At 40.8% G+C, this 13,320-nt stretch overlaps 1 protein-coding gene across 1 annotated transcript in view; it reads left to right on the top strand.

Annotated features, from left to right (window-relative positions):
- Positions 1-3,498: 3,498 nt before the first annotated feature.
- PPEF2 (protein phosphatase with EF-hand domain 2) overlaps positions 3,499-13,320 on the top strand; it is a gene marked incomplete at both ends in the record, with an annotated part of 39,873 nt that continues 30,051 nt past the window's right edge. Inside the window, one exon of the mRNA XM_081304360.1 lies at positions 3,499-3,553. Coding sequence (XP_081160486.1) covers positions 3,499-3,553 — 55 coding nt within the window. The remainder of the gene's footprint in view (positions 3,554-13,320) is intronic.

Here is a 13,320-nt window from a genome sequence, read left to right as displayed (position 1 = left end):
AGGTAATTGCCAATGGCAATTTTATATGATCCAAAGTAATATATAATTATAGAACTTCAAAATACATATGTAAAGACTCAAATACAAGGAGAAATTGCTAAATTTCACCATAGAAATCTTCAAAACACCTTTTTTGAAGATGGGCAAATCAGAAAGAGTAAATAAGGATAAAGACTTGAAAAATATAATTAACAAGCTTAACCTGCTAGATACTGATAAATAAACATTATTTTCAAGTTCCAGTGAGATATTTAGTATTTACTAGCCCACACTCAAGCATCTTAGATCAATTGCCAGTAAATTGAGACTGCGGATTAACAACAGTTTCGGTTATATCCTAAGGGGAAAGTGGCCACAAGAAGGGCATGATATTTCAATCAGGTTTAGAAACAAGCCAGCCACAATGGAAAATGCCTTGCACCTCCTGTGTGGCTCCTGATGAGGACCCCTGAACTCTGGAGCCCCCGGGCCCCTCTGTCTCGTCAGCACTCTTCTATTTCTGGGTTAAGGAGATCAGGCTTCTCACACGTGGCTTGGGAAACGTGTCCTCCTAATCCAGCAGAGTAAGAAGATTTAGGACTGGGGAGGAGCTGGAGTGAGAGAGAGAGTGGAAGGGGGACTACGTGCAGGCGTGGGCCTGGGTGTGCAGAGGGCACCTGACTACAATCTCTCCTTTCCAGGGCCTGATCTGACTGAGGTCTGGTGTGTCCAGTGCTTCAAGGAGGGGAGCCCTGAAAGTGTCTCCCTGTCACGGTGGATGTGTGGCCAGGGCTGTGGATATCATCCTTGCCTTTCGGAGAGATGGTGTGCCAGACTGAGACAGCATTTTATTTATTGGACCTGTAGGTCTGGAGAGATCAGATTGGCCGGATCCCTTGGCCAACTCTGAAGACAGAATGGCCATCGCAACTGTATGTTGAAGGTTTCTGTTTTCTTGTGCATCATAGTAAGAAACACCCAAGAAGGTAAGAACCTATTAGCCTGTAATACAGAAATGGGTCGTGAGGACTGTCAGGGCAACGAATGCATGTTTTCCACAGGAGATAAATACAGGTTTGGTTTGGGGACCAGCTGGAAAACCCCTCTGTTATTTCATCAACTCAGCTAGAGAGGGTCTTTGGTGTGTGTGTTCCAGGGTCTTCAAGTCCTGGGTAACCAATCTTTCTTCCATTTGTTGGACTCATTTACTGGGCAGATAAATACTAACTACATTTTTAAAAACTGATAATTCCAGGTATGGCTATGCTAAGTCAAATTCTAGAGGGACAAACAGTGGTAGAGATGTGTCAATCACCTAAAAAGACTGTTAACCATATGAGTCACGAGCCAGAGAGCAGTTAGTTATCACCAAAAAGTACTAATTCAACGGGGTGAGGCTACAGCATACCTAATTTTATGAAGTTTTTACTTCATAAAAATCAATGAGATTTTTGTCAGGTATGGTGGCCCATGCCTGTAATCCCAGTGGCTCTGGAGACTTGAGGCAGGAGAATTGAAAGTTCAAGGCCAGCCTCAGTAATTTAGGGAGACCCTAAGCAACGTAGTGAGACCCTGTCTCAAAATAAATAAAAAGGGATGGGGATCCAGCTCAGTGGTTAAGTGCCTCTGGGTTCAAACCTGGGTACCAAAAACAAAAAAAAGAGAGAGAGAACTTCTCTCACCCAGCTTCATTCTCCCAAAATAATCACTATTAACAGTTTGGTGTACACTCTTTGATCTTTATACACCTATTGATTATTTTTATATATAGATGAAAGCATGAGACAATATTAAACACACTGTTGTACAATTTTATTTTCTTTGTTTTGCTTTCAGTACTAAAAATTGAACTCAGGGGTGCTGTAACACTGAGCTACCTCCCCAACCCAATATATATATATATATATATATATATATATATATATATATTTTTTTTTTCCCCCTATTTGAGACAGAGTCTTGCTAAATTGCCCAGGCTGGCCTTGAATTGTCATCCTTCTGCCTCAGCCTCCCAAGTCATGGGGATTACAGGCATGTGCCACCATGTCCAGCTGCAGTTTGCTTTTCTTCACATTACAGTATATCTTGAGGATATTTTCAGAGGGTTGCCATATGAACCTGCCTTGTTCTTTGTTGTTGCTGAAAACTATCACATTGTTTTTAGCATACCATGACATTTTTAGTTGACTCTGTACTGAAACTATTTAGGGTGTTTTTATTTTGTAGGGAGAGATATTTTAGGAAATTTTTGAGAGTGTCATTTAAGAATGTTCCTAGTCTACACTTTTCATGACAATGACAAACATTTGCAAACTAGTCCTCATATATAACTTCCCTTCCCCCCAATGACAACTCTGGTAGAAAAACTATTATCTATACACAAAGGAGAAACAGAGACCCACGCAGGGATCTCATGCATCTTTGCTGTTCTAGTGACAGCTGAGTGCCCTCTGCCTGCTTCCCATTGGTTTATAGAAGTACATCCTTTTGTCTTTGGTGACCCAGTTACAACTGGATGTGTGGTCTTATGGAAGACTTCATCACTTCTTCACTGTGCAGGAGTGCCATATTTCTATCTCCAATAACCTTTTTTATAGGGTAAATGACTCTTAAAATCATCGTATTCTGCTGCCATGTTTAGATTTCCAAATTCATAAGAAACAAGGTACCGGGAGGCAAAAGAAGATTCAATAATAAACGTTGATGCAGCAATAATCAGTATTTTCCTGTTGTTTTATGCTGAAATTTTGTGACTTCTAGTTGCTTCTAAATTTGAGCCAGGGACATATTTTTGATTGTTGGTAACTTAAAATAAATATGATATCAGTTAATTCATTCATTGATGAGGAGTCAGGCATGATGGCGCATGCCTGTAATCCCAGTGGCTCAGGAGGCTGAGGCAGGAGGATCATGAGTTCAGAGCCAGCCTCAGAAAAAGTGAGGTGCTAAGCAACTCAGTGAGACCCTGTCTTTAAATAAAATACAAAATAGGACTAGGGGTGTGGTTCAGTGTCAAGTGCCCCTGAGTTCAATCCCCAGTACCAAAAAAAACCACAAAAATCATTGATGAGGTCAGAGCTTTCATGGTCCAGTCACTTCCCTAAAGCCTCACCTCTGAACATCGGTGCATTGGGGACCAAGCCTTTAACATACGAAGAGCCTTAGGAGGACTTCATACCCAAACCATAAGAGGAGGTCAAAGGGTAATTATGATTATGAAGATTTGCTCTGAAAATGCAGCAGAATCCAGTTTGTTTCTAGACTGTAAAGGAAAAGCCAGTAGAAAACAAGATAGAGATGGGGTAACAAATGGAAGGGGAGGAACACTTTGTGCACTGGGGCTGGAGAGGTGGGAGGGATGCTCTCACATGAGGGCAATTGGTCTCTCTCGGGGACAATTTGGTCCTTCCTAACACTCTACCTGAATTTCCCTATTACAGATTCCCCCTCTTATCATCAAACAGCTCATTGCCCCGTGGATCTGCAATCCGCGTCTGGTGGGAACACTGTACTTAAACTATGGGGAGCAGCACCTCTATCCATCATCATTTTGCTTTTCAGAATGCAGAGAAAGGTATGTGTTTCCCCTGTTCCAGGTACCCCAAAACCCATGTTGCATGTGGAGGGGCTTCTCAAGGTGGAAGCAGAAAACCATTACATTTCTTCTCAAGGCAACTCTTAGAAATCAGTTTCCCCTTGAAACATGACCACCAGAATGCTCAAGACAACTTTATTTGACAGAATTAAAAATTTCCCAGAGAGTTAATGTCCTCCCTTGGAGTTTATCTCAAGACTAAACCCATACAAGTGAAAAAAAAAATAAAGGTGGGAAAAAAAAAAAAGAATGAAAAGCATTCCAGGCAGAGAGTACGTACAGCATGGGCAAGGGACACGTGGCCGGAAGAACCAAGGTGTGGTCAAGGATCTGAAGGGTCTGAAGTGACAGAGAAGGAGGGTGACATGAAATGAGGCTGCTGAGGTAGGCAGGACCCAGGTCTTGGGGTCTTGTAGGATTTTAAACTTTGCCCTAAAAGAGTGAAGAACCAAAGAAGAATTCAAACTAGAGAGTTCTATAATAAGATTTACCTATTTAAAACATCCTTCCGGCTTCTGTGACGATGAGTTGGAGGGGTGAAGTGGATGGAAGAACGGTAGATGGTTGTTGAAGCCCTGACAGGAGAGAACCTGGAGGCAGAGCAAGGACAGAGCACAGCCTGGGGCCCAGGACAGTCATGAGGGACTCCAGCACTTCATCAGCATGTGGATGAGGAAGAACCTGCAAAGGAGGCTGAGGAGAGGGAGCCAGAGGTGGAGGAGGCAAGCAAGGAGCACGTGATATCTTAGAAACCAAAAGAAGAATGTTTCAAGAGTACAGTCACCCTCAGCACAGATGAGATACTAATTAAACACCAGGTAAACACACCTGTGATTTAGTGGTAGGACTATAACTGGAACATTGATAGAACCCAAATCCAAGCTGAGGGTAAAAGTCAACCACAGCATGGAATGAAGAGTGATAGAAAAAAGAAAATAGAGAAGAGTGTGTAGCTGCTAACACTTTGACAAGTTCAGGTGGGAAGGTTTTTGTATCAAACACAAAGTATCACTACTACGTAACACTGAGTGAAGAGCCAGAGGGTGTGGGTTCAAATCTTGGCTCTACTACTTACCACCTGTAAATGAGAACCTCTTAATTTCTTTTGGTCTTAGTATCCTTATTTTTTAAACCAGAGAAAATAACAAGATTACATCCCCACACGTTTGTTATGAGTATTAAATGAATGAGTTAAGACTCAGTACTTACAACAGAATGTGGCTCACAGTAAGTATCCAAGTAAGTATTAGCTACTTTTAGTACCAAAATTTTTGGATGGTTTGAAAATAAACCAAGGTTAGCTGTTCATGAATGTCTGAATGATGGGACGAGGAGGTATTCATGGACCATTGTGATCCTGCCAAGATGAAGCGGATCCACAGAGGTGGGAGGAGAGCTTTTATATCCTTTGAGGGCTGTACTGAAAGTTGAAGTAAACAAGCAAAAAATATCATAAGATAAAATTAAAAGTGGCTTTTACCTTTTGGGTAAGTAAGTGGTTAGAACAAGTCATGGATATCCTCCTAAAGTGAGGACTGACCAGCCAAGTCTGGAGGGGAAGATGCGTAAGTCACAGTGACCAGGGTGAAGGGGAAAGAGGGAAGTTGTTTGAGTCAGAAACCTGGGCTCCTGCCCTGCTCTTCCCTGGCGGTGTGCTACTGGTCAAGGACACTGTGTTAAGTCAACTTTTCACTGCTGTGACCCAGATGCCTGACAAGAACAACTTAGCAGAAGAAAAGTTTATTTGTGACTCATAGTTTCAGGGGTTCAGTCCATGGTCCGCTGACTCCATACCTCTGGGTCTGGGGTGGGGCTGAGCATCAGGGCATAAGGACATGGTGGAAGGAAGCAGCTCACCTCATGGCAGACAGGGAACAGAGAGAGATCAGGGTACCAGGGGCAAAAATATAAAAGGCATGCCCCAGTAAACTACTTCTTCCAGCCACACCCTACCTGCCTATAGTGACCACTCTTTTAGTCCATTCAAAGTAGGAGAGACTTGATTCATTTACAGCTCTCATGATCTCATCATTTCACCTCTGAACATTTCTGCATCAACACAGGAGCTTTTGGGGGATACTTCATATTCAAACCATAATGTGCTCTGTGACATCCATGAAATGCAGATAAATAAATAAAGACAGTGATTTTCCTTATGGAGCGCTCACTACATGCTTTACATACATTATTTTATTTATCTGCTCAACAACTCTGTTTGATTAATCTCCGTTTTAAAGATGCAGATATAAACTGCCCCTCCTCACACCTTTCAATATTGTTTTCCATGAAACAGTGTATGTGGAAGAACTTTTTAAACCATAACATGCCAGTTAAATCTGTTATTATTTTAACTATCTTTGGAAAAGAAGGCTGTGATGGATGTGCTGGGTAGCGGGCACCCTGGAACCCTGAGAGGGTCTCACTTTCTCTATCCCTTCTGCACAGTCAGCTGATTCCTTAACTGTGACCACCCCAATAAGTCTATATGGAGGTCTATGGGTCTCCCATGGTGAAGACACGGGAAGAATTAGTACTCTGAGAAAAAATTAAGAGTCTTTGACTAACTTACCTCTGAAAAGTCTGACCTGTCAAATGTGAATAAGGGGATAGTGGAGAAAGAATAGCATTTACTGTCCCTAGAGTGGGGAGAGCCAGCTTCTGTATGAACTGGCCCTACCAAAGGAACACAGTGAGGGAAAGAGGATGGACACAGAGCTGAAGGAGGGGTTTGTGTTGGGGGGAGCACCAGCATCAGCACCTGGTTTGTCAGGGCATCTCTGGAAGCCCGCGGCTGCCCTACTTCCTAGTGTGGCAATGTGCCGAGCTCATTCTGAGAGGTCTTTGCCTAGGATCAGGAGCAGCTGTTTCTCCAGGGCTCTGTGGTGTTCATTGCTCCCAGGCTGGGTGTCCTTTCTAGGTGTTTCAGTGAACAGACTCACAAAGCATGTATAATTTGAAGAGAAACAAACATGACCAATTTAGGATGGCAATATTTTTACTTAACAGCCTTGATAATGATATTTATATACACTTTCTCTTTGTTAAACATTTCTATAAAGTCATTAACATAATGCTATTTATCCTATAATTTATATAGTTTCAGAACAACAATAAAAATATGAAAATATGGTTGCTGGGAACTCTAAGATTTCTTTGTAATTTTTTTTTTGGTTCAAATATATCCTCTAGGGATGTACAAGTTTCTGAATTTTCAAGTTATTTGAAATAACTCCTTTCTGTGTGGGTGAGGCCACCAACTTATACAAGGTTAGGATTACTTTACTTTTTGCTTTTGGTTTTTAGAGACTGTTCTCTTTTTTCATTTTGATTTAAATTTGTTTTATAATTTTATGAAGCTTTTATACCATCCCTCTTCCAGTTACATAATGCTGTATAACAAACCATTGAAGTATTAGAGGCTTGTGATAATTATTTTATTCTGCTCATGACTTTGTGCGTTTGGACATTGCCAAGGGCCAAGGTGGGTGGTTTATGTGATACCTGGTGCACCTAGGACTGGAGACTCTTCTTCTAAGTTGGCTCTCACAAAGCATCTGGCTTCTCCCTGTGCCCAGCCTCTCTCCCCATACCATACCTCATCTTGTAGGCCTCGCCATGGGTCTCAGGCTTCTCACACCATTAGTGGTTGGTCTCAGACTAGTCAAGCTGAGACTAGTCTGAGACCATGTCAGCTGGCTTCCCCTAGGTGAGCACTCAAAAGCAAACTCCAAGAAGCAGGAAGCAGAAGCGGTTAAATTCTTAAGATCTGAGCCTGAAAACCAGCACAGTCTCATTTCCGCTGTATCCTCCCAGTCACAGTGGTCAGGGAGCTCACCTGGATTTACAAGGAGGAGACATAGATCCCGCCTCTTGGTGAGAGAAGTATCAAAGAATTTGCTGTCATCTTTAGTCTTCCCTAGTTCCAAAGTCAAATCTACAAAAGGTCCACTCAGAGAAGTATAATTTTTGTCTCTGTTCTTTACACTTGGTTCCTTCCACCTATAAGTAATTATAAAAAATGTTTGAAGGAGGCTGGGGCTATAACTCAGTGGCAAAGCGCTTGCCTAGCATGTGTGGGGCACTGGGTTCCATCTTCAGCACCACATTAAAAAATAAATAAATAAACAAATAAAATAAAGGCATTCTGTCCAGCTACAACTACAAAATTTTTAAAAAAAATCTTGTTTCATTTTTCCTAAAAAAATAAGCATGGTGTGTGCGTGCGTGTATGTGTGTGTGTGTGTGTGTGTGTGTGTGTGTTTTCACAGTTTCCCTTTTCTTAGATAAATGATAATATCCAATACACCCTATCCTTTTCCTTATTTCGCTTAATAATATATTCTGTGGATTGTGCCATAGCAGAAGAGTGATATCCCCTATTCCTTTTTGTATCTCTCCATACTCCGTTATATGATAGTAGTTTTGTTTACTCAAATCAGGTCCCCAGATAACTGAATAGTTTATAGTGCTTTTCTATTACAACTCGTGCATACAGCTTTTCATATTTTTGTCAGTTTATTTCTGTCATAGATTTCTGCCGCGTCCGGAAAATGGACCGAGTCGGCGGGAGACGTCAGGGTTAACAAATTCACAGGACACCAAGGTTCTTCATCCAGGGAGAGTCTCTTTATTATCTCAGCTCATACTTATATATTTCTTTCAGACAGAATGGAAAGTTACTGGTAGGCAGAAGCAAGGACGGAGGGGGGCAGGTGGTCCTTGTCGACTCATACTAAGCCTTCAACCAGGAACCTTATCAGACCCAAGCAGGTCAGGACGTTCCCACATGACTGTTATAGGCTGAATATGAAAACAGACACCACAAATCTTTCAAGGCCTTGGGAGCTGGCCTCTTTGACGTGCACAACAAGAAACCAGGGCCGGCACCAAGCCCCGGGGGCCAGGGGGGATCCGAGCCAGCAGTTCCCCCTCTTTTGTTTGTTGCACGTCAAAGGGAATCAAGTAGCCCCTGTCTTAGGTCGTTCACTGTCCTTATACTGCTTACCCGTCTTTGGGGAGGCCCCATTCCCCTGTCTTAGGTTGCAGTGCAAGCGTGAAAGTTGCCCGTCTCTGGGTACTACAAGATCAGCTCGTTGTTACCAAGGCATTAATGGTAGCGATCCAGCCAGTCATTATTGGGTCTCTAATTGGTTCCGGTTCGACAAGGCATAGAGTCAGAGGAGAAGAATAATAAAAATAAAGAAGAAAAAGGGGCAAAAGGAGAAAGGCATGAAGCAGGGATCATTGTAGAAAAATCATCTTCGAATTGGTCGGAGACAAACTTCAGCAAGATCATCCTTGGTTTGTAGGCGTTGATAATGGACCTGTATTGGCTTAGAAGTCAGAATGTTAATTTGATCTTTAATAAATTGTGTCACTCTCTTAACTAGGCAGGGGCCTACAGCAGCTATAAGGAGGAGACCGAAAAGCGGTCCCATTACAGTGGATATCAAAGGAGTTAACCATGGGGTATTTTTAAACCATTGTTCAAACCATCCTTGTTGTGCTTCAAACTCTTTTTGTCTTTTAGCCAATCTTTCCTTGACCTTTTCCATAGTTTCACGGACTACCCCAGTATGATCTAAATAAAAGCAACACTGTTCCTTTAAAGCTACACATAGTCCTCCTTCCCTTAGGAACAATAAATCTAGTCCCCTCCTATTTAGTAACACAACTTCTGAGAGGGAGGTGAGGGACTTTTCCAAGGCGGTAATTGACTTGGCCATGGCTGTTAAATCCTCATTCATAGCCATTTGTAAATTTAGTAATTGACCTCCCTGGACATAGGCGGCTGTCCCGGTTCCTATTCCAGTTGCTATTCCGCCTATGCCCAATAGGAGGGCAATAGTCATAGTTATTGGTTCTCTGGGGAGCCGAGTATGTCCCTCAAGGTGTCCCAGGACATAGTCTGATCCATGATAAGATATCCTCGGCCATAATTGTATCAGCACACAGAAATCAGTAGTTGTATTTAGGACTGCCATGGAAACACAGGGAGTTAACCCAGTAATGCAAGCAAATTAGGACCCTTTGGGACCCCACAAATAATCAGATTGGGATTGATTTATTAGTCGGGTGATGTTGCAGAGATGGCACCTTTCCCAAGCAAACCTCTTGTCCCATGACCTCCGTGATAGTTAACTTATAGCTGGGCAGAGAATAACATTTGGGATCTGCAGTGGTATTAGAGGATAATTTAGACAGTATTGCTACCCCTTCATAATAGGGCGGCCTGGAGGTCAAGCATAGCCAGCAATCTTGGGTCCTGTTAGGATTAGTGGCATTGAGAGCGAAAAAAGCTCCTCGGACCAAATTAAGAAGACGATCTCCAGTTCCAGGGTGTATGGGCTCAGGGGTATAATCAAAGGTTTGATAGCCCATAGTTATTGTTTGACCGCTGGGGGAAGGTTTTACTGTTGGGGCTATGGGCTGCTTGGGTCCAGATGGGGCCTTTTGGTCTCCGAGCACCTGATTAGGTCCTATTAGACTTCCAGTAGGCTGTTCTATGGTCAATTTGAGCCAAAAAAGCAGGCCAGGATTGTACTGTCCGGGGGTGTAAATACGCAGCCCCCAGAGATATCCTTGAGTCCAATCTGGTTGTTGTTTTCCATTGGAAGTAAACTGAATAGTAATATTTGATTCTCCCTCTATTGTTTGCCAGAAGTGGGCATAGTCATTCCTGGGTGAATTCTTAAGACAATACCCATTACTAAAGGTTTCACATCCCCACGAGGCACAATAATAGGCCTTAGGTCCCTGGCAGCATCTATATATTTCCCCCTCCTTTATTTTTTGTAGATAAATTTTTAAATGTTGATGGGCTCGTTCCACAATTGCTTGTCCCTGGGGGTTATAAGGAATACCTGTTTTGTGTTCAATCTCCCATTGGGTGCAGAACCGTTGAACTGTTTGGCTTATATATGCGGGTCCATTGTCTGTTTTGAGACAACGTGGACTGCCCATGCAAGAGAAAGCTTTTAAGAGATGTCCAATAACATCTTTGGCCTTTTCCCCAGTGTGTAATGTAACAAAGATATAGCCAAAGTATGTATCAATAGAAACATGTACAAAAGACAGCTTACCAAAACTAGGGAAGTGGGTAACATCAGTTTGCCAGATATCATTGGGGTGTAAGCCTCTAGGGTTAACACCCAAACTGGGAAAATGAAGAAATGGAGCACATACTGGGCATAGGGAAACAATTTGTAAAGCTTGATCACGCGAGCATCCTGTGCGGAAGCGTAAAGATTGTGCATTTAGATGGAATTTAGCATGGAGTTGTGAGGCCTCATCATACTTGGTTATGGTGTATACTAGGCCCATATTATGAGTGGCGGCATCTGCTTTAGCATTACCCTCCGCCAGAGGCCCAGGGAGCTCTGAGTGTCCTCGGATATGTCCAATGAATAAAGGATCTCGTCTAGCCCAAACAAGAAGCTGAACCGTTTGTAATTGTTCCATGATAGTAGATTGCCTGCCAATATAAGGGGCTGTTTCAATAACTAAGGCTAAATTGGCAACATAGAGACTATCAGTATACACATTAAGTGGGGTGGAATTGTAAAGTTTAAGAGCCATAATTAGAGCCTCAACTTCTGATCTTTGGGCAGACAGTTTAGGAACAGGGTGTCGAATTACTTGAGATCCATCAAAAACAACAGCAAATCCCCCTTTTGCTCCGTCTGTATAAACAGTATGAGTTCCTGGGATAGGTTCCCCTTTTAATAATTTTAGGAAAAATAATAGGACATTTTTTAAGGCCTTCTAGAAGTTTATGTCGGGGGAAGTGATTATCAATTTGACCTTTGAAATTACAGAGAAAAAGACACCAAAGATCATGTTCTTGTTGTAATTATAAAGTCATATCCTGGGTATAAGGCTGAATGAGAATGTCAAAAGTTTTTCCAAACAGTGCATCACCCAAATATTTGGCTTTCCAGATCAGATTTATCACTAGTTCATAAAAGGGAGTTATCACCCGAGAGTTAGAAGCGGGTAGATGGACCCAATAGATGGGACCTGTTTGCCAAAACACTCCAGTAGGAGTTAATTTTGATGGCAGGATTATAAATGATAGGGGTATAGAATAATCTATCTGGGTAACCTGCATGTCTTGCAGAACCTTCTCTATTAACCTGAGGGCCTTCAAGGCTTTTGGAGTAGGTTTTCACAGGGAGGTGGGTGAGGGGTCTCCTCTCAAAAGGTCATACAGGGGTTTAAGTTAGTAGTTCAATATACTTAATATTTAATCAACAATGTGAATTTATTTACCAAAATTAATCTTTATCTAAACAGTAAAAATTATTAGGCAATAAGGATCTTTCTTTAAAGAAATAAACTTACATTTTAATAGGTGTTTATCATATCAAAATATGGACAAAATTTTTGCTCACATTAGTATAGTTAAATTAGGAAAATAACCTGAAATACCCTTAAATTAATTATAGTCAGTTTAGTATATATAAATCTCTTTTTTAATTGTTCTAACTTTTTACATCATCTGTTTAGATACCAATATAAAAATCTTTCTCTCCTTTTTTTTTTTTTTTTTTTTTTTTTTTGAAAATGAATATAAAGACCTTGTTTTACCCAAAGATGATTTCTTTCTTCTTTTTGGGATCCATGTGTGCTTTTTCTTTGTTGAAGCATCTTTTTCTTTAAAAAAAAAATATACTTTGGAACAATTTCTGAAAACCTTAGAATCTATAAACAAATTATTATACTTTGATAAGAAATATCAATGAGAGTATAGTTAAAACCCTTAGATATTTTGTAGAAATAATTATAATAATTTATCATCTTATAAGTTTAAACAGTAACCTTGAGAATTAGAAACTACTTGATTGTATTTTCACTTAAAAGTAAATTTATAGTAAACACACTTATCTCAAATATCTGTAACTGAAAAGGCAGAGTATCTTGATAAATGTAAATATAAAACATAAATTATGGGTTTCCTGTTGGAGGAAAACAATTAGGCAAATATATATTAACTAATCAATTAGGCATGTGCTAATTAATTTATGGATTAACAAATATAGGTTATTTAAATATCTAAAAAATATATATTAAGAATAAGAACTTAACTTATAATTGTATTAACTTTATGTAACCACGTGGTCTTAAAATATTTGGATCCATTTTAATTTATTTTTAACTAGGAGTGCACTCTTCTATGTGACGTCACTTGATGTACTGAGATAAGATCCTTGAGTATACATTTTTATTTTTATAGTTAGCAATGAGAATAAGGATTTTTTGGTCATCACAGGAACTTTGCCGGCTTGTTCCTGTGGCGAGCAAATGCATCCTCATGACCTCTAAAATTAAAAGTAAAATATAAAGAAGCATATTTGATATCTCTCATCAATAGAACATTATTTAGTAACAAACAAAAGAGGGGGAAGATGAGAAGGCAGGGTTGAGAGCAGCTAGGGTGGATCTAAGAATGAAGAAGGAGATATGAAAGAATAATGGGAAAGGGGTAAGGACTCTGCCATTTGCTCTTCCTGGACCTGGTTAAGGACTTGTTCACATTCTGCAAGCTGTTCCTTAATCTTTATTTTATCTATTAACAAAGCATCTTTAACCAATCTCCATAAAGAGAAAGTGGCGATTGGGATACTTTCCGGACCTTGATCCCTCAACAATCTTTGTAAATCACATCTGACCTGATCCCAATCATTGTTATTAAGAAATCCCCCTGTCAGAAACCAAGGACATGCCTGGGCAATAACTTCAACGAA

This window comes from Spermophilus citellus (genome assembly GCF_964194105.1).
Source record: "Spermophilus citellus genome assembly, chromosome: 8".
NCBI classification, from domain to species: Eukaryota; Metazoa; Chordata; class Mammalia; order Rodentia; family Sciuridae; genus Spermophilus; species Spermophilus citellus.
The sequence above is the reverse complement of the archived record's forward strand: the minus strand, read 5'-3'. Positions and strand labels throughout refer to the sequence as shown.